The 20882-nt window shown below is 37.8% G+C and overlaps 3 protein-coding genes across 9 annotated transcripts; 1 reads left to right on the forward strand and 2 right to left on the reverse strand.

Annotated features, from left to right (window-relative positions):
* Positions 1–915: 915 nt before the first annotated feature.
* LOC107871411 (flavin mononucleotide hydrolase 1, chloroplatic) lies at positions 916–5601 on the reverse strand (the record flags this gene model as incomplete). Of its 7 annotated transcripts, none has more annotated exon segments than XM_016718341.2 (6): positions 916–977; positions 1122–1236; positions 1723–1774; positions 2561–2649; positions 2767–2822; positions 5157–5601. In XM_016718341.2, coding segments are annotated over 6 exon segments (625 nt in total), but the record flags the coding sequence as incomplete, so codon positions are not given.
* Positions 5602–7604: 2003 nt separating this feature from the next.
* On the forward strand, positions 7605–13827 carry LOC107871413 (aspartic proteinase 39). The gene is made up of 10 exons (XM_016718345.2): positions 7605–8129; positions 9479–9608; positions 9755–9996; positions 10114–10341; positions 10476–10614; positions 10737–10810; positions 11027–11117; positions 11697–11778; positions 11963–12034; positions 13210–13827. Exons 1-10 carry the CDS (start codon positions 7897–7899, stop codon positions 13362–13364), a joined length of 1446 nt encoding a protein of 481 aa, XP_016573831.2. The 5' UTR covers positions 7605–7896; the 3' UTR covers positions 13365–13827.
* Positions 13828–14286: 459 nt separating this feature from the next.
* LOC107871414 (probable protein phosphatase 2C 33) lies at positions 14287–20446 on the reverse strand. The gene is made up of 5 exons (XM_016718346.2): positions 18701–20446; positions 16844–17230; positions 16637–16754; positions 15240–15463; positions 14287–15154 (listed from the first exon to the last, which is right to left on the reverse strand). The coding sequence occupies exons 1-5, from the start codon at positions 18944–18946 to the stop codon at positions 14669–14671; spliced, it is 1461 nt and encodes a 486-aa protein (XP_016573832.2). The 5' UTR covers positions 18947–20446; the 3' UTR covers positions 14287–14668.
* Positions 20447–20882: the final 436 nt, after the last annotated feature.

The following is a 20882-nucleotide window of genomic DNA, read 5'->3' on the forward strand; positions in this document are numbered from 1 at the left end:
TATGGACTTGGGTAATCTTCACCTCTTGAGCTAGCTTTTGAGGTTGATTTAGACCCAAGGTCCATTCTTGACATGGTATCAGAGCCAGGTCCATCCCCGTTTTGGGCTCCCGGTCCACGCGCCAGTGCCAGTTAGGCCTGGGCGTGAGGGGGGTGTTAGAGTGGGTAAAAAGTCCCACATTGGTTGGGGAATGGACTAGTGATTTGCTTATATGGACTTGGGTAATCCTCACCTCTTGAGCTAGCTTTTGAGGTTGACTTAGGCCCAAGGTCCATTCTTGACAATTCTCACCAAGAATCCTCACAAAAAAGAATACGGAATTGACTCTCAAAGGTAGAAAAACCTTTAAAAGTCCAAATTCCCAAGCAAATTACAATAACAACATACAAAATAACAAAAGTGTAATCCCACAAAGTGGGGTCTAGGGAGGGTAGGTGTACGCAGACCTTACCCATACCTAGGCGGTAGAGAGGTTGTTTCCAATATATCCTCGGAAACTCCAAAGCAAACTAACTTTTAGAAAAAAACATTTAAATCAAGAATAAGTGAACTTTTAAGTGGAGTGTTTTGTCTCAGACTTCTTTTTCTAGTCAGCATATCTTCCTTCCTATATTTCTATTTGGATAAAGCCTATCAGTCTATGTATCTATCCAAGTATCAACCATCAGGACATTGACTGTTGAACTTTTGATTCCAGGGGCGGAGTCATCATCATAGTTACGGGTTCGACCAGTAGCTTCGGCTCAAACCTGGTATTTTCTGTTAAAAAGGCACTGGTTGCTTGTGTAAGCATCCAAAAATTCTACATATGCAGGACTACATAAGGAGCTAGCCACATCAACGTGAAATATTGATCAAACAAAAGTCGAGAGATAGAAAATCTGTGTAAGGTAAGACGAAAATTACCAAATATACAGGAACAAAATGTCCAAGATAGGTAATTTGAGAGTTTTAGCTTGTCTTCAATCATTTGGTACCTGAAGAAAAGAACGAAGTTTGAAAGACTTGAATATTTGAAGTAATGAAAGTTTGAGACGAGTTAATATGGGGCATCATGGTCGATGAGGATTTATATAGCCGACTCCATCTTGTTTGAGATTGAGGCATAGTTGTTGTCATACCAGATTGGATAATTTGTGAAAGCATGGATTTCGTATCCATTTTCTTTCAAAGAATTCAATAAGCCTTCAACACCTTCAAGGTAGGAATATCCTCTTCTCATACAATTTTTGAGGCCTGGACAGAAAAATTAATGGTTTTCAGTTTACATTGAACAAACAAAAGACGCTAATAGATCAAACAAGTGACTAAACAAATCATACTTCGTTAACATCAATCATACAAATGCAGAAGACAATAGAACAATTAGGAAATGATGGTAAGGTTCTTCGCTTCCTAGGAAAGAGGCCGAGAGTATTCATTAAACAGAAGTTCTTAGCAATGAGGCTGTTCTGCACTTCCTCGATAACTTTACAGTTTCATACACGAATAAATGATTACGGTAAGTCCCACATCTTCTATCATTTAACGTTTTAATTTCAAATTTTATATCTCCTCTTCATAATAGGAACAGATTGAGCGAGTACAATAGATAGATTTACTGAATCACGAGCTAAAATGAAATTATGAACTCATCGTGTCAAAATTAATACTTCATGAAATATGTCAGGAAGCTGTCTGAGACTGTGATAAAGTGCTGACATCCGATAATGTCTAACATACCTTCCATATCAACAGATCTTCCATCCTTGAAGAATTTCCTAGTCAACTCCTCCTGAAAAGTGTAGTATGACGAACTTTTATAAATTAAGAAAAGAGAAAAAACAGTCGAGCGAATTCACAAAATATTTCTTCCAGTTCAACTTTCAAAACGAAACTTGGACTATAAATGTCGGAACTCCTTTAAAACTGGCAAAAGATGCCAACAGTAGATGGCTCACAAAACTCGAGAAGAGAGATAAGTGTCCACGCGCACACATACACAAAAGAAAGAAAAATGCAGCATTTACAGCTTAATGAAGAATGGTGATCTTGTGGGTACGAATCACAAATCATCTCCATTCCTTTAATATTCTTCGTCTTTTGATAAGGGACTGCATGCGCTCACAAAATAACAGAGAAATAATCAAATGAAAAGACCATCTACAGTTTATTCTTATATTGTAGACACATAAAAGAACAGTAAAAAGGGCAACCCGGTGAACATAGCATACCCCATTAGCAGGGTCCAGGGAAGGGCCGCACCCTGTGACTACTTCCATGGCGAGAACCCGTGACCTATAGGTCATACAGAGACAACTTTAGCGTTGCTCCAAGGCTCCCCTTCACACATAAAAAAACACTGAGAGACAGAATTTCCAACAAAGAGGGAAAATGTCTATGTGCCCCCAAGTAAAAAGTGTGAAAAAATTAGATAATATTTGATTTAGTCAATCAAAAAGAGAACAAACATAGTCGTCATCTTTCGAGATAAAAACGAAATAAAATATATAGTAATATGCCTCCATTAAAATGTCTAGCTACATGAAACAGTTCAAGTAGAAAACACTTCTTAAAGTACCTCAGTGATTAGGCCTTTTTCAAACTCAATCCAGGCAGTTGGATGCTTGCATTCCAGCAATTCTTTCATTGGCATTCTGAATAAAAAATCTCAATTTGAAACAGGACAAAAAAAGATTTAGAAGATAAATAATAAAAGAAAAAAAGAAAAATATCTGGACTGGTTTGTATGAAAAATAATGGAAAAAGACGAGGGATGAGAGAAACGAGATAAAAGGTGCCCAAAGCAGCATTGGACCATTGCCAGAAGAGATTGCATCAACCTGAGGCGGAGAAGAATTCGGCATTCATAAATAACCAGTATTTGCCTGCTGCAAGAGAAAGGGTTCCGAAACACTGTTGGAACAATTTGGGAAGATGACTAATAGTTGTGTGATGAGTAAGATACGTAGTTCGACTATCCAAGTTAAGTTACATATGCCAGCTGAAGTAGGGGACTTTTGCCTTGATATTTGAGGAATGACACATTTTGAGAATTATACAACACGGTATTAACTATATGTTGAGCAACGGTACAAAGTTGATTGAATTAACATTAAACTATTTCAGTTTACACACGTATATGAAGTGCTCACTTAGCTTTCAAACACGCAAGATTAGTTCGGGACTATACCCACTGTGGTTAAAATCTTAAAACAGGAACTCCACAGCAATCAAAGACAAATGATTACTAGATACATCGAAGTGAAGTTCATTTGCCAATTCCAAAGACTAAGAGGACTGTTGTGACATGCAGAAGATCGAGATATCTTTACTCTACAATTAAGCATCATGGACGTTAACCACGTGAATGAATCAATGCAAGAAAAAGCACATCTCAATTTTCTTCCCAAATGGTGGTATCTTTGGGAAAGTGTCACAAATTTTTGATCTTGTAAACTCCCTTTATAAACTTTACATGAGTTGAATTTAATGGAACGGAAAAGATCCATATAGCCGACCCCAATTTGTTTGGGACTAAGGCGTAGTTGTTGTTTTGTTTGTATACTCCCTTAAAATCGTATATTAATATATATTCACGCAGATCAGAAGCCAAACTCTAATCAAGCTCAAGTGGCTACAACACATCAACTTTACGAAATTCCCTTGCCATTGCCAAATCAACTTTCAACTTGAACCCTCACCAACAGCAACAAGTGGAAATCGAATACTCACCAACAAATCGAAAATTCACGTGAGCTACTAAAATTCCCCCTAAACCCATTGAGTTATTGACTGAGAAGTTCAAGAATTCCAGCATAACAAGGCAATAACATAAAAATGCACATCTTTAACTCAACAGAAAAAGTATCAGAAAAAACGCAAGGGGGCAACCTGAAATTCAACATAGTAAATATCCACTGAGTTCTTGATTCAACAAATTCAATATTTCCACCATAACAAGACAACATAAAAATGAGATCTTTAAACTCCACAGAAAAATATCAGAAAACAGTACATACTCCACCCATTGACTTATTACAACAACAACAACATATGGTCCCACAAAGTGGGGTCTCGGTAAGATAGAGTGCAAACAGACTTTACCCCACCTCAGAGACAGAGAGGTGTTCCCGATAGAATTCAGTTACCCATTGAGTTATTGACTAAGAAATTCAAGAATTGCAGCATAACAAGACAACATAAAAATGGAATAACTCAGCAAATTCAAGAATTGCAGCATAACAAGACAACAACATAACAATAGGATCTTTAAACTCAACAGAAAAATATCAGAAAACAGTAAGGAGCAAAGTGGAGTTCAACATACTCCCTTTCTACAGCAACAACAACATATGTAGTCTCACAAAGTGGGGTCAAGGTAAGATAGACCGCACGCGGACCTCACCCCACCTCAGAGATAAAGAGGTTGTTCTCAATAGACCTCGGCTACCGATTGAGGCAGGGGCGGATCCAGGATTTTCAGTAAGGGGGTTCAGTAGTACATATACGGACTAGTCGAAGGGGGTTCAGCCTCTACTATTTATACATAAAAAAAATTATACCATGGAAAAGTAGTATAATTTTCCGACGAAGGGGGTTCGGATAACCCCCTTGTAACCATGTAGATCCGCCACTGCATTGAGGCTATTGACTGAGAAATTCAAGAATTGCAGCATAACAAGACAACATAAAAATGGAATAACTCATCAAATTCAAGAATTCCACCATAGCAAGACAACATAAAAATGAGATCTTTATACTCCACAGAAAAATATCAGAAAACAGTAAGGAGCAAAGTGGTGTTCAACATACTCCACCAATTGACTTATTACAACAACAACATATGTAGTCCCACAAAGAGGGGTCAAGGTAAGATAGTGTGCACGCAGACCTTACCCCACCTCACAGATAGAGAGGTTGTTCCCGATAGACCTCGACTACATATTGAGATATTGACTCATAAATTCAAGAATTCCAACATTACAAGACAACATAAAAATGGAAAAACTCAGCAAATTCAAGAATTGCAGCATAACAAGACAACATAAAAATGGAAAAAGTCAGCAAATTCAAGAATTCCCAACATAACAATAGGATCTTTAAACTCAACAGAAAAAACAAAAGTACCATAAAGACAGTAAAAGTGTGTAACTGAAAGTCAACATAGTAAATACCTAAGGAAGTTAGGGACATCATGGTAAAAAGGGTCATGAACAATAGTATCCATAACATCAAAAAGCAATATAGGAAGTTTCCTTTGAGCCACCACTGTTGATATTGATGAAGTACTGACACAACAACTAATATTATTACTACTAAAAGACCCCATTTTTGTAGATTTACAAGATGTTTGGTTTTTTTCCAGTATAAATGGGAAACTGATATTGGATATACTAGATGGCTTACATGATATCAATAAAGCCATATAGAATTTTGGATTCTTTTTTGTTTCTTCAAGATTTGTAATGTGTCATTATTTATTTTGGGTATTTATAAGGAGGAGTTTTATTATGAAATTGAATTAAAAAAAAAATTGTGAAGGTGGGAAATCTTGGCTGCCTACATAATTCTTGCAAGAGTCTTGCCACACTAGGTGGCATGGAAAATGGTGGGGTGGTTGGGTGGGGGGGGTTGATTTCAAAAATATTTAATATTTAGATAGTAATATATTTAGGTAATAATATATTACTATTAATTCGGTTTTTTCTTTCGTTCCCTTCGATATTTGATATCCGCGTTGAAGTTTGATTAATTGGGGTTGAGGTTATGGCTATGGCCTTTTAGATTTGATTTGATTTCAAAATTATTTACTAATATTTAGGTAGTAATATATTTAGGTAATAATAAATGAGACGTTGTAGTTAAAGTTTGTCTAATTATAAAATATATAAATTAAAAAATTTATATTTGAGCACTGAAATTTGCTTTGTATACAAATAGAAAATTTTAGGAAAAATCATTTTGTATACAAAAGACCCTCAACTTAAAAATATCAATATCATGTTATCTTTAATAAGAAATCTTATATTTGAGTTTCTTAAAGAGTAAAGCATCCGGTACCCTCTCAAATTATGACCAAATTTATTACGATACACTCCAACTTTACAAGGATCCTATTACTCCTTAACTCAATTTTAACGTATTTTAATTACCCTTTTTAGTTGACATGACATATTTTTAACTGACGTGGCACCTTTGATGTAGGTCTCATTTTTATGTAATAAAGGTGTCATGTCAGCACAAAATTGTGATAAAAATACGTTAAAATTGAGTTCAGGGGTAATAATACTTGTGCGAAGTTGGAGTTTGTTGGTTATAGTTCGAGGGGGTACGGGATGCTTATCTCTTTCTTAAAAGAAAACAAATTCTATTAAAAACGTTTTGCCTCAAAAATAAACTCGTTCTCAACTCATGAACCTTAATTTAATCGAATCTCAATATCTTCGCATAGATGCAACAAGATAATGTGTACATTGATTTTACCTCTTCTTTTGTAAAGAAAAAATATGTCTCCGATAGTCCCTCGATTCCAACCTCTAGATTATACATGCATGAATCTGAATTTAATCGAGCCCACAGTACCAAACACCTTGTGAAAAACAAAAGTACTAACGAACCTTAATATCTCTGCATAGATGCAACAAAATAATCTGTATGTTGAGCCCCTCGACTTCAACCTCCGGATAGATTATAAATGCATAAATATGAACTTAATCGAATCTTAATATCTCTACATAGATGCAACAAGATAATGCGTACGCTGAGTCCCTCTACTCCAACCTCCACATAGATTATACATGCTTGAATCTGAATTTAGTTGAATCTCAATATCTCTGCATAGATGCAACAAAATAACGTGCACGCTGATTTTACCTTTTCTTTTATAAAGAAGAAAGACTATTTCCGATAGACCATCGACTCCAACCTCCGCATAGATCGTACGTGCATGAATCTGAATTTAGTCGAATCTCAATATATCTGCATAGATGCAACAAGATAACGTGCACGCTGATTTTACCTTTTCTTTTATAAAGAAGAAAGATTATTTCCGATAGACCATCGACTCCAACCTCCGCATAGATCATACATGCATGAATCTTAATTTAGTTGAACCTCAATATCTTTGCATAAATGCAACAAGATAACGTGCATGTTGATTTTACCTCTTCTTTTATAAAGAAGAAAGAATATTTTTGATAAACCATCGACTCCAACCTCCGCATAGATCATACATGCATAAATCTGAATTTAGTCGAACTTCAATATCTCTACACAGATGCAACAAGATAATATGTACACTTATTTTACCTCTTCTTTATAAAGAAAAGGATTGTTTTCGATAGATCCTCAACTCCTCCACATAGATCATGCATGCATGAATCTGAATTTAGTCGAACTTCAATATCTCTGCATAGATGCAACAAGATAATGTATGTACTGACTGTTTTCGATAGTCCTTCGACTCCAACCTCCGCATAGATCATATGAATCCGAATTTAGTCGGGCCCACCTTACCAAACAAGCAAACACCCCGTGAAAAAACAAAAGTACTAACGAACCAACCAGTGACATTCTTTCTAAAAAACCTGTACTTTCTTCCTTAATTGTCGGCTCAAAAAAAGCCAAATTACTATACTTTCATTTTTCTTGTTTACATTTTATTTTTTTTTTGCAAGAGTAATTGTAAGGGGGAAAAAAAAATCAATCAACAAAATATCCTTGCATTTCTCTTCCTTCTCAAACTTTCAAATAAAAAAATAATCAAGAATCTGTACGTATATTTATACGTATATATATGTATACAAAAAATGTATAATATACGTACAGAACATGTAATTTGAGCTACGTGTTTGTTTGAGTTGTGGGGTTGTGTTTATTTTGTGTAATTCGAAGAAACTAAGGAAGAAAAACAATATGGACAATTGGAGCAATGGGTGTTTGATTATGATGTTGTTCTTGATTTTGTTAATGAGTTTTGTTGTAGATGTTAAGGGGGGGAATTTGATGTTTAATGTGAAGCATAAATATGGTGGACATGAGGGGTTGAGTTTGAAAGATTTTAAAGAGCATGATAATTTTAGGCATGGTAGAATGCTTAATGCTATTGATTTCAAATTGGGTGGCAATGGGCTTCCTACTGATGCTGCGTAAGTTTTCTTGAATTTTATGTTTATTTGGGTGATTTTATATGTACGATTGGTTACGTGTTTGAGTCGTGGAAATAGGTTCTTGCAGAAATGTAGGGTATAATAGGGTCATTGTGTCTGGCTCTTTCTTGGAACCTGTGCATAGCGAGAGCTTGGTTATGTGTTTGAGTCGTGGAAATAGGTTCTTGCAGAAATGTAGGGGATAATAGGGTCATTGTGTCTGGCTGTTTCTTGGACCCTGTGCATAGCGAGAGCTTGGTTACGTGTTTGAGTCGTGGAAATAGGTTCTTGCAGAAATGTAGTGTAGGGTATAATAGGGACATTGTGCCGGGATCTTTCTTGGACCCTGTGCGTAGCGCGAGCTTAGCGCATTGGAGTCCTGGCTAGTTGGCGTGTTCCTCGACGAATTTCATAGATTATTTGGTACTAGAGGTGGAGCTAGGATATTTTGCTTATAGGATATGGATTTTTCGAGTCGTGGAAATAGGTTCTCGTAGAAATGTAGGGTAAGGTTTAGGTATAATATAATAGACCTTTTTCTCGGACTTGTGCTTAGCGAGAGCTTAGTGCATTGGGAATCGGGCTAGCTGGTGTGTTTTTAAGAATTTCTATTGGGAATTGTATATGTATTTGATATATTTCTAGTCGTGGAAATAGGTTCTTACAAAAATGTAGTAGGGTAAGCTTGTGTATAATAGGACCTTTGTGGTCTGGCCTTTCGTGGATCGCGTGCATATATAACGAGAGCTTAGTGCATTAGGACCAGGGCTAGCTGACGTATTATTTAGAATTTTATTTTGGGCAATTCTACATGTATTTCCGGACTCCACTGTGTATGTTGTTGCGATTCTATATGTATTTAAGATATTTTGAGCTACGGAAATGGGCTCTTGCTGAAATATAGGGTAAGGCTAGACTCTTGTGGTTGGCTCTTCCTCGGACCATGTGAATGAGAGAGTTTAGTGCGCCCGGCTGCCATCTGGTACCAGGGGTCACGGGGTCGACCTGTGACAACAACCTCTTCCAGAAATGCAGAGTAAGGCTAGAGTCTTGTGGTCTGGCTCTTCCCCTGACCACGCATAGAGGGAGTTTAGTGTGCTCGACTTCCCTCTGGTAGTAGGAAATCACGGGTTCGAGTCGTGGAAACAACCTCTTGCAGAAATTGTTGCATGGTAAGGCTAGACTCTTATGGTCCAGCTCTTCCCCGGACCGTGTGCATAGAGGGAGTTTAGTGAGCCTGGCTAGTGCTGCTGCGGGGCATGTAGATTGTGGTGGTGGAGAAATTATAAAGGATCATACTATCCTGTGCCATTGTGGTTATGAATTTTCCTCGTATGTAAATGATGCAGGCTCTATTACACTAGGCTAGCTGTTGGAACGCCTCCAAAGGATTATCATGTCCAGGTTGATACGGGAAGTGACATTTTATGGTTGAACTGCGTTGGCTGCAAGGGATGTCCTACAAAAAGCAACCTCGGGGTATGATTCTTCTTCCAATATATGCGTCAATTGCCGTTCTTTATGCATAAAATGGATGCTGGCTCTGTTATTTGTAGACGAATTTCATATAGTTACCTTTTCTCCCAATTGTATTCTCATCTATGTCGTTAGTTGTTACCTTACAGATAGACTTGATGTCATATGAAACGAAAGCTTCTGCAACGGGAAGATCCGTTGCCTGTGACGAACAGTTTTGCATGCTCAATACTCCCTACTCAGATTGCAAGGCCGGAATGCCATGTCATTTTCAGGTTAGTTATGGAGATGGTAGCAAAACAGCCGGATTCTTTGTGAAGGACAATATTCAGTTTGATCAAGTCTCGGGAGACCTAAAAACAACGTATATGAACGGGTCGATAACATTTGGGTAAGTTAGAATTAAAATATGCCTGTTTTTGCTGAATACGTATACAGATAAATTTGAATGAACGTAATTTATCGCTTGATGACATGTAGCAGTTTACATCTTTTTTATCCAACATAGGTGTTCGTCTCAACAATCTGGAGAGCTAGGTACATCAAATCAAGCAGTTGACGGAATACTTGGTTTTGGACGAGCAAGTTCTTCCTTACTTTCGCAGCTCGCTTCCACTGGGAAGGTTAAGAAAATATTTTCGCATTGCTTGGACGGAAAGAAGGGAGGTGGCATATTCACCGTTGGACCAGTAGTTTATCCACAAATAAATCATACAACACCACTAGTCCCAGACGTGTAAGCATTTTTAGTATAAAAAAATGTTTGCTTTGTTGCGTGATTTTAGCCTCACTTACCTCCATTATCCGTGGAATTGGCTCCTTTTGTCGACTATTCTGAACTCGTAACTAAACTATTTGTCTCCTCTTTAGGCCACACTATAACGTTATGATGAAAGGAATTGACATTGGTGGTCAAGCTCTAGACATTCCGACAACTATGGCAATAATCGACAGTGGGACAACCTTAGCTTATCTTCCACACGTGGTCTACAATACGCTTATGAACAAGGTAACTACGGACATTTCAGAAATAATGCAATTGGCTTATTCCTTAGAGCGCTTACGCCGCATGTATGCATGGATATTTTTCTAACCTTTCTGCTTTATTCTTCCTTCTCGCTGTTGGCATAGCTGATAGAACGGCAACCACAGTTGGAAATTCGTCTTGTTGAGAAAAGTTTCCGCTGCTTTGACTACACCGGGAAGTAAGATTCTTTCTGGTCTCTTGTGTGAGTTTCATATTTCTTTCCGTTAATCGTTTGGCATGTCAGATCTTCTCATTTTCGCTTTGAGTATATACACTGATACAGTAAGGAAGATTATACGCTAAAACTGTGTATACTAATGTTTGTAAAATTATTTTCTCTATTCCGGTCAGTTCGAATATATAACTGACAAACTCGATGTGTCTGCTGTTGTAGGATTGATGACGGGTTCCCAGTTGTAACCTTTAAGTTTGCAGATTCGGTTTCTTTGACAGTTTATCCCCACGATTATCTTTTCCAAGTCAGAGTAAGTACTTCAAATATGCTAAGTTCTTTAGCTCTTATCTAATTCAATCAGACGGAGTTTTCTATTTTTTTCCCAAGAACGTTGTTTTTCAATATTACAATTTGATTATTTGACTTCTTGCTTTTTATAATAACATTTCTTAGGTTCTTGAGCCATTATCAAACTAACAATCATCATCGTAGGCCTTTAGATTTGTCTCCTAGAATCTCGTCAGCATTATGATAGCCTTCTTCGTTACCATGATAGATTCGAGCCTGCTACTTTTCTGGTAATTTGTGTCTGCCGTGTCTAGATACTTTGAGCGTTTATGTTTTATTCTACTCTTTTGTTGGTTTGTACGTCTACGTGTACATTTATGTTGCCCCATAAAAGAGGATAGGGCCAAAAAGTTTTGTGAAGTGTGTTGTTAGGATGCTGAGAAAGCGAAACGAATCAATTTAGATAGTCCTTTGTGGCTGCTGTGGCAACTAGATCAACGCGTTATTGCTTCAAGAGAAATTCCAATCGAAGTTCAGTATAACTTGCGATCCCTTTTCCTCACGGAAATCTTATCTCAGTTCTCTGGATTAAATTTTGCAGGAAACTCAATGGTGTATCGGTTGGCAAGACAGCGGTATGCAGACGAAGGATGGAAGTGGAAGAGGAATCACGCTATTAGGAGGTATTGTTCGACACCTTCTCTTACTCTTGACAGAAGTTCATTTAAACTGAAGTAAATCGTTCTAAGTTTTATTGGAGTACGTTTGTGAAGCTTAAGCTTATCTTATTGTTAAGAATTGTGCTTACGTTGATAAAAACTACTGATAGACAGCTTTGCACATTAACGTTTTGATGTTTTGTTGCAGATCTTGCGTTAACGAACAAGCTAGTTGTGTATGATATTGAAAAGCAGACAATTGGTTGGACTGAATATGACTGTGAGTATAAATAGTTAATCGACTATGTTCTTTACTCGACAGCGTAGAAAGCTATCTAGAAATTGGTTCTTATGATTGTTAGTCTTATACTTGTCTTCAAAACGTTAACGATAACTATAGATGTTTGCTTTTATCTGTTATATTCTTAGATAAATTCATATCGACTCCAAGAAGTCGTAGGCCATCCAGAACGATTTAGGTTCCCATTGCTTAAGGGGGTGGGTTATCGTCTCCTGTATGGTTTGAACGAGTCTCGCCTCATGAGCTAACTTTTGGGATTGAGTTAGGCTCGAGGTGGTCCATTTTCTTAAAATGGTAGTAGTTATCCATTTACGCAATGTTGGGGCCTTACATTATATTTGCCATGCTCCACACTTGCAATTCCGGAAGTGCACGGAAGGGGGTCGTTAAGTGTTCCATATTGATCGAGGAAATGAAATGTTGTCTCTTTATATGGTCTTGGATAATTCTCATCTCATGAGTTATTGAGGTTGAGTTAGAGCGGAGGTCTATTTTTCTTAATAGAATCGCAATTTCCTTTCATGTGATTATAGATTTATCTCGTATCCTTTTGACGCCTTCAATCGTTATAGTTTGAGACACTTGAGAACTGGTGCATTTGAATGTCTTTGAAAGACACGGTTGAACCCGATCAGGCAACTTTCTTTCATTTCTAATCTCGTGCACCTTCCCCGGATCACAAGGGTCTATTTTACACAGCCTTACTGTGCATTTTTGCAAGAGACTATTTCCATTGCTTGAACTCCGATCAGGCAACTTTCTTTCATTTCTAATCTCGTGCACCTTCCCCGGATCACAAGGGTCTATTTTACACAGCCTTACTGTGCATTTTTGCAAGAGACTGTTTCCATTGCTTGAACTCCGATCAAGCAACTTTCTTTCATTTCTAATCTCGTGCACCTTCCCTGGATCACAAGGATCTATTTTACACAGCCTTACTGTGCATTTTTGCAAGAGACTGTTTCCATTGCTTGAACTCGTGACCTCTACAGGTCACATGACAACAACTTTACCAGTTACTCCGAGCCTCCCCCTCAACTATGTCTATCGAAGTGCCTTCGTTTCTCTCTACTTACTTTCCCAGTTATCGTAAGTTTGGAGAATTCCATGTCATTTTCCCAAGTTTCTCATCAAGTATGTGTTGTTATTTTCAGGCTCTTCTACCATCAAACTCAACTATGAGGAAAGTAACGGCAGCGCGTACGCCGTGGCTGCTCACAATATTTCATTAGCTCATAATATGGACTCGACGATGTTTTTCACCTTCTTCTTGACGATCATCTCGGTCTTGTTCATTTTGTTGAAGTGATAACAGAAGACAGCAGTACAGTGAGTAGTTTCTGCACCATCATCATCGTTGGAGCAAGTAAGAAAGATCGAGAAATAGAACCATCTGATCAATTCGTTCTCAATAGCCACGAGATGATCACCATAACGATAATGACAGATGCTGTTATTACGCTTGCAGTTTCACCAACCATGCACATCTATCACTACTCTGATCCTTCGTAGGAACTATCTGTAACAACGAACTTGCAAAATGGATTTGTTTATCATAACGAGATTAGTCATTCTTTTATCATTAGCAGTTTCCCTTTAACATGTCTAACCATATATTTAACAATGCTTTGTTAGTTATACATATTCGATGAATTTCTTAACACATAGTATATTTTTTGAGCAAAAAGCTACTGAGTTCGACTAAATCTGTATTCGAGCTTCAAGCTTCGCTCCTGAACAAGAGTACCGACAGTTCTTTTTCAATGTCTAAACAACTATCGTCTGTGAATGTAAGCTTTGTCGTGGATATACTGTGGCTGGTAAGTCATTTTGTTTACATTTTATTCGATTTGTTATATCAGAACACGTTTGTATCAATTTCTTCTTGGCTCATTTATTTGCGTGGTACATAACTCTCACTCTGCACAGAGTCCGAAGAAGAGCCGAACCTACATTAAAACTCCCACTATGCGTAGAGTCTGAAGAAGGGCCAAACCACAAAGATCTATTGTACGCGGTCTTGCCTTACATTTCTACAAGGGACTGTTTCCACAATTTGAACACGCAAACTCATCACATGACAACAACTTTACCATTATATTTCTGCAAGGACTATTTCCACGATTTAAACCCGCAAACTCGTCACATGACACTATTTCCACAATTTGAACCCGCGAACTCGTCACATGACAGCAACTTTACCACTCAAAACGCTCTCCTTCACGAGATAATTTGTTCGCACAAAATTCAAAAATTATAACCATACACCCCTGCAATTCTTACAAGAGAAAAGAACCAAAAAAAAATAATAGCTACTAGTTTTTTTCCCCTTTTCTGGTAAAACATCTATGACTACTATTACACACATTACAGAGAGAATTATTACAGTGAATAAACTGATATAAGAACTAAACATAATGGAAATTAAGGCTTGGACATGATAATAACTTACTAACACCTAGACACATGACATGTGTTTACCCGTCGATTTACCATGGTTAAGTGATTTGACGAGATGATAATATAATATTAACCATAGTCGAGGGAAGTCGCTGCAGACGCATGTCATGCATCTATTGGTTTGGTGTAACGCTTGGTGGGGTGAAGTTTTTACTAGTATTTCTTCTTTGATTTTGATCCTCCAACAGCTTTGTCTGGGACAAATCTTGGTAATGTCATTACTGTGTTCACTCGAGACACCCCGTTGAGGGGAGATGATTCGTTCCCCGTCTTTGGTAGCAACTCGTCCTGTTCCGAGGGTTCGTCTTTGCTGGCTGCTGAAACTTCTTCACCTTCTCGGAGAGTACTTGAGCGATTAAACGCAAGAGGACTAGAGGCACCATCTGCGTTGCTGATAACTTCTGTCATTTCCATCGACATGAAAGTCTTGTCTTTGGCTTTTGCAGAAGCAGTAGAGAAATTATTTGAGTTCGAATCGAAAAAAAGGCAGACAACTGCACAGTCATCGACTTTAGAAGTTGGGTACGTGATCTTCCAGGCTCGAACGGCTTCTTCAACGAGTGATCGAGCTGCAGATGAACGAGATGAAGCCGAATCCACAATGTTTACTACTTCATCGTTTGAAAGCACGTCCCAAATCTGTCATAGATATCAAATTTATTCGACTAGTAACAAGATAAATACTGAAGCAAAGTAACGCCAAAGCAGGATTCAAGTGAAATACCCCATCTGTCGCCACAACAATGAACTCATCTTTCTCGGATAAACGTCTATAAGAAATTTCAGGAACTGAGATGACACCAAAATCCTTGAGGCAAAAATCTCCGAAAGCACGAGCCATGGCAAGTCCAGGAGAGTCGTTTTTTGGCATCCACACTCTTGCAACATCTGGTTCATCTTGAAGAGAAAACACTCGCCCTTTACATTTGCGAATCCTCTCAGCCTCCGCTGTAAATTTAGAAAGCAGAGTTAAGAGAACACTATAGTAAGGAAAGTAACAGTGAATCTTGCAAAATTCGCTCATTTGTCAAACAACCTCCAATGATATCATACATGTCGGAATAGATTTTCCCCGGTCCTTCTCCTCATATTTTCCTTCCAACTCTATGTAACAGTACCACATTTCTTTCTTTCACATGTTTACATTGTGATAACACAATTGCACAACATAACTGATAACAAAGGGTATAACTACCCATTCACTTCTAACGTAAAAGAGAAGTCGAAAAAAATTTTGAACAGGGAGAGGTAGAGACAAATGATAAAGATTTCAACCGAAGCACATGGACCTGTCCGACCTATAATCTCTCGAATCTATGCGTACTTGGCTAGAAACGTACTACATTGAAAGCAAAGGATCAAATATAAGTGAGACTAATTAGCTGGAACATAGGGGTCAGTTGTTATGGTGACACTTATGTTACGTCTTTGGTTTTGGCTAAAGATCTTCTTATCAATGTAGAGATGTATGTGAGATCTAGAGAACTATTGCTCGACAACCCCGAGTTTAGTTAAAAGATGCTTTATTGGGTATTGATGCAGAGGATTCGAATAGGCAACCTCAACTAGTCCGAGACTAGAGTTGATCGATTGACTGATTTCATATATGAATTGATAATTCGACCCACACTACAACAACTTTACTCTATAAGATATACTCTCGCCACCGTTGACAGATGAGATCCTAATCTTTCTCTCTCTTTAACCAATGAACCCAAAAGTCCACAGTTTTGACCATTATCAACTTATCTCAAATAGCTAACGTTTATGTTTTCTTGATTTCGTTATCAACAACCCGAGAAGGCTTGACTGAAAGCTGAAATTTGTACATCCGCATAAGGGCCAAAACCAAGGGGGCAGGGATATAACACTCGGGGGATAAACACGCATTTTTTCTTGGGGAGGGAGGATGCATGAACGTGTAAGATTGCAACAGCATGGCGTGACTTCAAATCTGATGGCTATTTGCAACAGTTTAGCTTAGAACAGCTGACATAACATTTATTGAGAGATAGATAAGTTCATTAAATGAACAGAAACTAAGCGGTAATTTGTTGATCAACGCAATTTTGAAAAAACGAAAAATGTCACGGTGCAAGCAGCAAGATATCATGTATGAACCTGGTAAATCCGGCTTAAGGTCTACTGTCAATTGCACTGCAGTGAGAGAATCATCCTCGCCTCTCGTAGCCAGCACAGCTCTAGAGTCCCCAATATTACCAATAACGAGATTCTTACCCTGCCAAAAACCAAAATAAAAGAGTTCATATTCAGAATAAAATGGCAGAAAAACTAGCTAGCTTCAGCTTGCTGAATATGTCGACGAACCTGTTTAACCAGGGTTACAGCTGTTGTTCCACTACAGAAGCAATCGATATTCGTATAGCTTCTGAGTTCTCTATCCATAACCTTATAAGCCTTCAGAAATGACTCTTTCAATGTTCGAAATACCTCTAGGTGCTTTTCAGTCTCTTCAACATCAATGGAGAGTCTCGACTCCTCACCTGCGATGAGGAAAGCATCCTCGGGATATAGGCTACTCCCCGTGTTGAGACTGATCTCTCTTAGAACATCTTCACTTTTTATATTAACTTCCCAATGTGTGCTTAGCTTTAAGGGAAGAGCATCTCTGACTCGCTTTGCAACCATATGACCAAAAGGACCATGGCCATCAAAAACTCCACAGAATACAGTATCTTCTCTGGAACCGAAATTCTGGAATTTAAAATGTTTTAGCAGATTAGGAAATGCGCTTCCATCAGGTAACGAGACAACATACGAGAAAGTAATTCAACAATGAAAAGGGGGAAGCCCAGTGCACTAAAGCTTCCGCTATGTGCGGGGCACGGGGAAGGCCGGACCAAAAGGGTCTATTGTACGCAGCCTCACCTTACATTTCTGCACGGCGCTGTTGTTTCCATAGCTTGAACCCATGACCTACTGGTCACATGGCACCAACTTTACCAGTTACTCCAAGGCTTCCCTTCCCAATGGTGAAAAGGGGAAGGATGATAAATAGAATGATGGGGAGCCCATCCTATATACATGTCCAAAGAGAAAACCTTTCCTATCCCGTCAGGATGTAGTGACATAAATCAACTATCGAGACAGAGTATTCAGTAGCCAAGCATCTCATACTATTGCATTGCATTCGTAATTGATCTTCTTCCACCGATATACACATACAACATAGACGTCAGAAAATAAAGTATTTCTTCAACTTTCAGATGGTTTTTCATGTAACTGTGTACGTATCCATGACAAGAACGGGAAGTAGCCATAACATAACTATCTATAAAGAGCATGCAGTAGCCAAGCCTCTCATAACATCATTCGTCATTAAACTTCTTCCACAGATATACACTTGCAACATAGAAGTCAGAAACAAAAGCATTTGTCCAACTTACAAACAGCATTTCTAATTTACTTAATTTGCTTATATGAGGTCATTCCTACCCTCCATTCATTTGCAACGAAGTAAAGCAAATATAATGAAGTGAAGTTTCACAACTATATAAAAAGTGCTAAAAAATAACTTGACGAAATCAGTGAAAGATTTTCTGTTGAGCAGATCCAATCACAGACTTTTTCAGGAGCAACTTAGAGAAAATAATGCAGGATAGCAGATCAATACAAAATGATGCGTAACTCGATTGTAACCCTCTTAACTCTACGAAGCTTATAGAAAAGTAAACAGAGAACACATTGTAGGGGCCTTGAACAACTTGAAAGGGCAGCCCCATGCACTAAAGCTCCCGCTATGCGCGAGTCCAAGGAAGGATCTGACCACAAGGGTCTATTGTACGCAGCCTTACCCAGCATTTCTACAAGAGACTGTTTCCACACCTTGAACCCGTGATCTAGTCACATGGCAGCAACTTTACCAGTTACGCCAGGCTCCCCTTTAAAGGGGCATTGAACAACTTACAGAGAAAAAGGAGTTGTTAACATTAGGCACCAAAAAATCAACTGACAGTGCCAAGATTCAAGAAATGTATAGGCTTAATCACAAAAAACAATCAGTAGGCTCCAAAATTTGGATCTAAAAGATAACTACCACGCAACTTTTTAGCTCCTTGAGCTTCTTCCATTGCAACCATGATTCTGGAGATCATGAACATTGCAAGTCAATTTGCTAATCACCATTATTTCACAAAGACAGCATAAAAAGATTCGACGACTAACCTCCCACACAATCATAGCATCTTGATTAGTCCCTTTCTTGCCCTGCTGACTGAAGAGTGAAGCCACCTCACTAGAACCATTCAAGAACATACGCCCGGGAATCCTATGCAGCAGTTCTTCCTTATGATAGTCAAAGGAAGAATTCCGCGATCCCGACCTCCTTTTTGAGCTCCTCCTCCTCCTAACTGGTGTTGCAGGAGAACCGGGATGAGGACTCCTGCTATCAGATGACAAGCAGGACCCCATCCCGAGGCCCCGGACTATATTCAGTAAGCACTCCAGAACAACAAAACAATCAAACACCCTATACCCCTATTCGAATCCGTACAAATACCCTTGTTCAGTCTTCAAAGTCTATTAACCAATCCTCTACTTCAATCCAATAACTTCATCATTATCACACAATCGAAAAACAAAAAAAATCCAATAAACAGACTACTAATGCAAATCCTAATCCACTTCAACTCCAAAATATCTTTCACCCTCAAAAAGTTATCAACTTTTCAGCAATTCTTCAACACTCACGCATATAAACTAGTTCTTGAAACAATGCTATAACACCACAAATTACTACAGTGTAAAATAACAACAGCAACTAATTTAAACTTCCCCTTTACCCCTTTTTCCCTTTATATCCAGGAAAGGCAACTTCACAGATGTTATAAACATTAAAGAACAGATATATCACAACTAATTGCCCCTTTTTTAATTTATTTAATATAGCAAATACCCCCAAAAGACACCGTTTTTACTCTCTCTCTCTTCCACTATTGATCACCTTTCACTTACAAGAAGGGTTAACAACAAGACACCCATCACAGTTTGCACAACAAGGTCAATCACTAACCCAATTGCAAGAAACTGTCAAATTTTTCAACAAATATCAGTGTTTGCAGAACAAGAATTTGTCAAAAATTTCAAAACCCCACTTCAAGTTCAGCTCAATTTAAGCACCTTAGCCAAAATCAGTTACCAGAAATTACAAAAACCACCAAAAATTCAACTTCAAGACAGGGGAAAAAACTTGATTCTTGTCAAATTTTTCAGCTCAAATTTCCAGAAAAAAATTCAAAACCCATCAAATTCAAGTATACATTAGGGGGAAAGTTGATTCTTTTAATCAGATCAAAGCCCAAATCAAGAAAATATCAATTTTTTCAAAACCCCACTTCCCAATTCAGCTCAATTTCCATAAAATTCGAGTAAAAACTTGAATTTTTTTTTAATCAAATCAAACCCCAAATCAAGAAAACATCAAAATTTTCAAAACCCCACTTCCAATTCAATTAATATTTTTATCAAACCAAACCCCAAATCAAGAAAATGCCAAATCTTTTCAAAAAAACACCCAGTCCCAATTCAGTTTGATTTCCAGAAACTTTCAAAACCCCACTTCCCAATTCAGCTTAATTTCCAGAAATTCACAAACCCCACCAAAAATCCACTCAAAAACACTCTAAAAAAACTTGTTTTTCCCCATCAGATCTTTGTAGAACTTGTACATAAATGAGGTGAAGTAGTACAAGTCTTAGAACTGATTAAAGAAACTAATAAATGGACATTTGGATATTGGTTTATTGGATAAGAGAGAAAAAAGGGGGAAAATAGAGGAGGAGAAGAAAAATAGGAATGCAAATACAACAATAAAGTGACACACAATACACACACACAAGAAGGAGAAAAAAAAAAGGTGCAAAAATGGCGCCTATAATACTATGTTTTTCGGTTACTGTGTATACATCTCTTGTGTTTTTTAATTAATTAAATAAAATAATTATTTTATTATAATATCCTTATTAAATAATATTTACTTTATGTCTCGCTCTTGAGTTGGGGTCTATCGAAAACGACATCTTTATTTCTTTGAAGGGAGGGTTGTTCAAAATCGAACTGCAACTGATAAGCCAACCGCAAATTGACTTATTGGTTTATTGGTATTGGGTTGTTGGATTAACGACTGAAAAATGAATTAATATTTTATAGTTAACGGTTTATTGGTGCAGGGTGGATTACTCAATTTTCTTATTGGATAAACCGTTAATCCTCTAACCATCCGATAATTACTAATCCGACCCGAATCTTATTGGTTGGTTAGTGGATTAATATATTTAAAAGCCGATATCCGATAAGCCGAACCGTTAAGCATATTTATCCGCCCGATAAGCACCCCTATTTAGAGGTA

This window comes from Capsicum annuum, chromosome 5, assembly GCF_002878395.1.
Source record: "Capsicum annuum cultivar UCD-10X-F1 chromosome 5, UCD10Xv1.1, whole genome shotgun sequence".
In the NCBI taxonomy this organism is placed as follows: Eukaryota; Viridiplantae; Streptophyta; class Magnoliopsida; order Solanales; family Solanaceae; genus Capsicum; species Capsicum annuum.

Coding starts and splice junctions, on each gene's coding strand:
- LOC107871413 (XM_016718345.2), top strand. CDS start 7,897: ATGGACAATTGGAGCAATGGGTGTTTGATTATGATGTTGTTCTTGATT. Junction 8,130..9,478: donor GGGCTTCCTACTGATGCTGC/GTAAGTTTTCTT, acceptor TAAATGATGCAG/GCTCTATTACACTAGGCTAG. Junction 9,997..10,113: donor AACGGGTCGATAACATTTGG/GTAAGTTAGAAT, acceptor TATCCAACATAG/GTGTTCGTCTCAACAATCTG.
- LOC107871414 (XM_016718346.2), bottom strand. CDS start 18,946: ATGGGGTCCTGCTTGTCATCTGATAGCAGGAGTCCTCATCCCGGTTCT. Junction 17,231..18,700: donor ATGCTATGATTGTGTGGGAG/GTTAGTCGTCGA, acceptor TTTAAATTCCAG/AATTTCGGTTCCAGAGAAGA. Junction 15,464..16,636: donor CCTTAAGCCGGATTTACCAG/GTTCATACATGA, acceptor CTAAATTTACAG/CGGAGGCTGAGAGGATTCGC.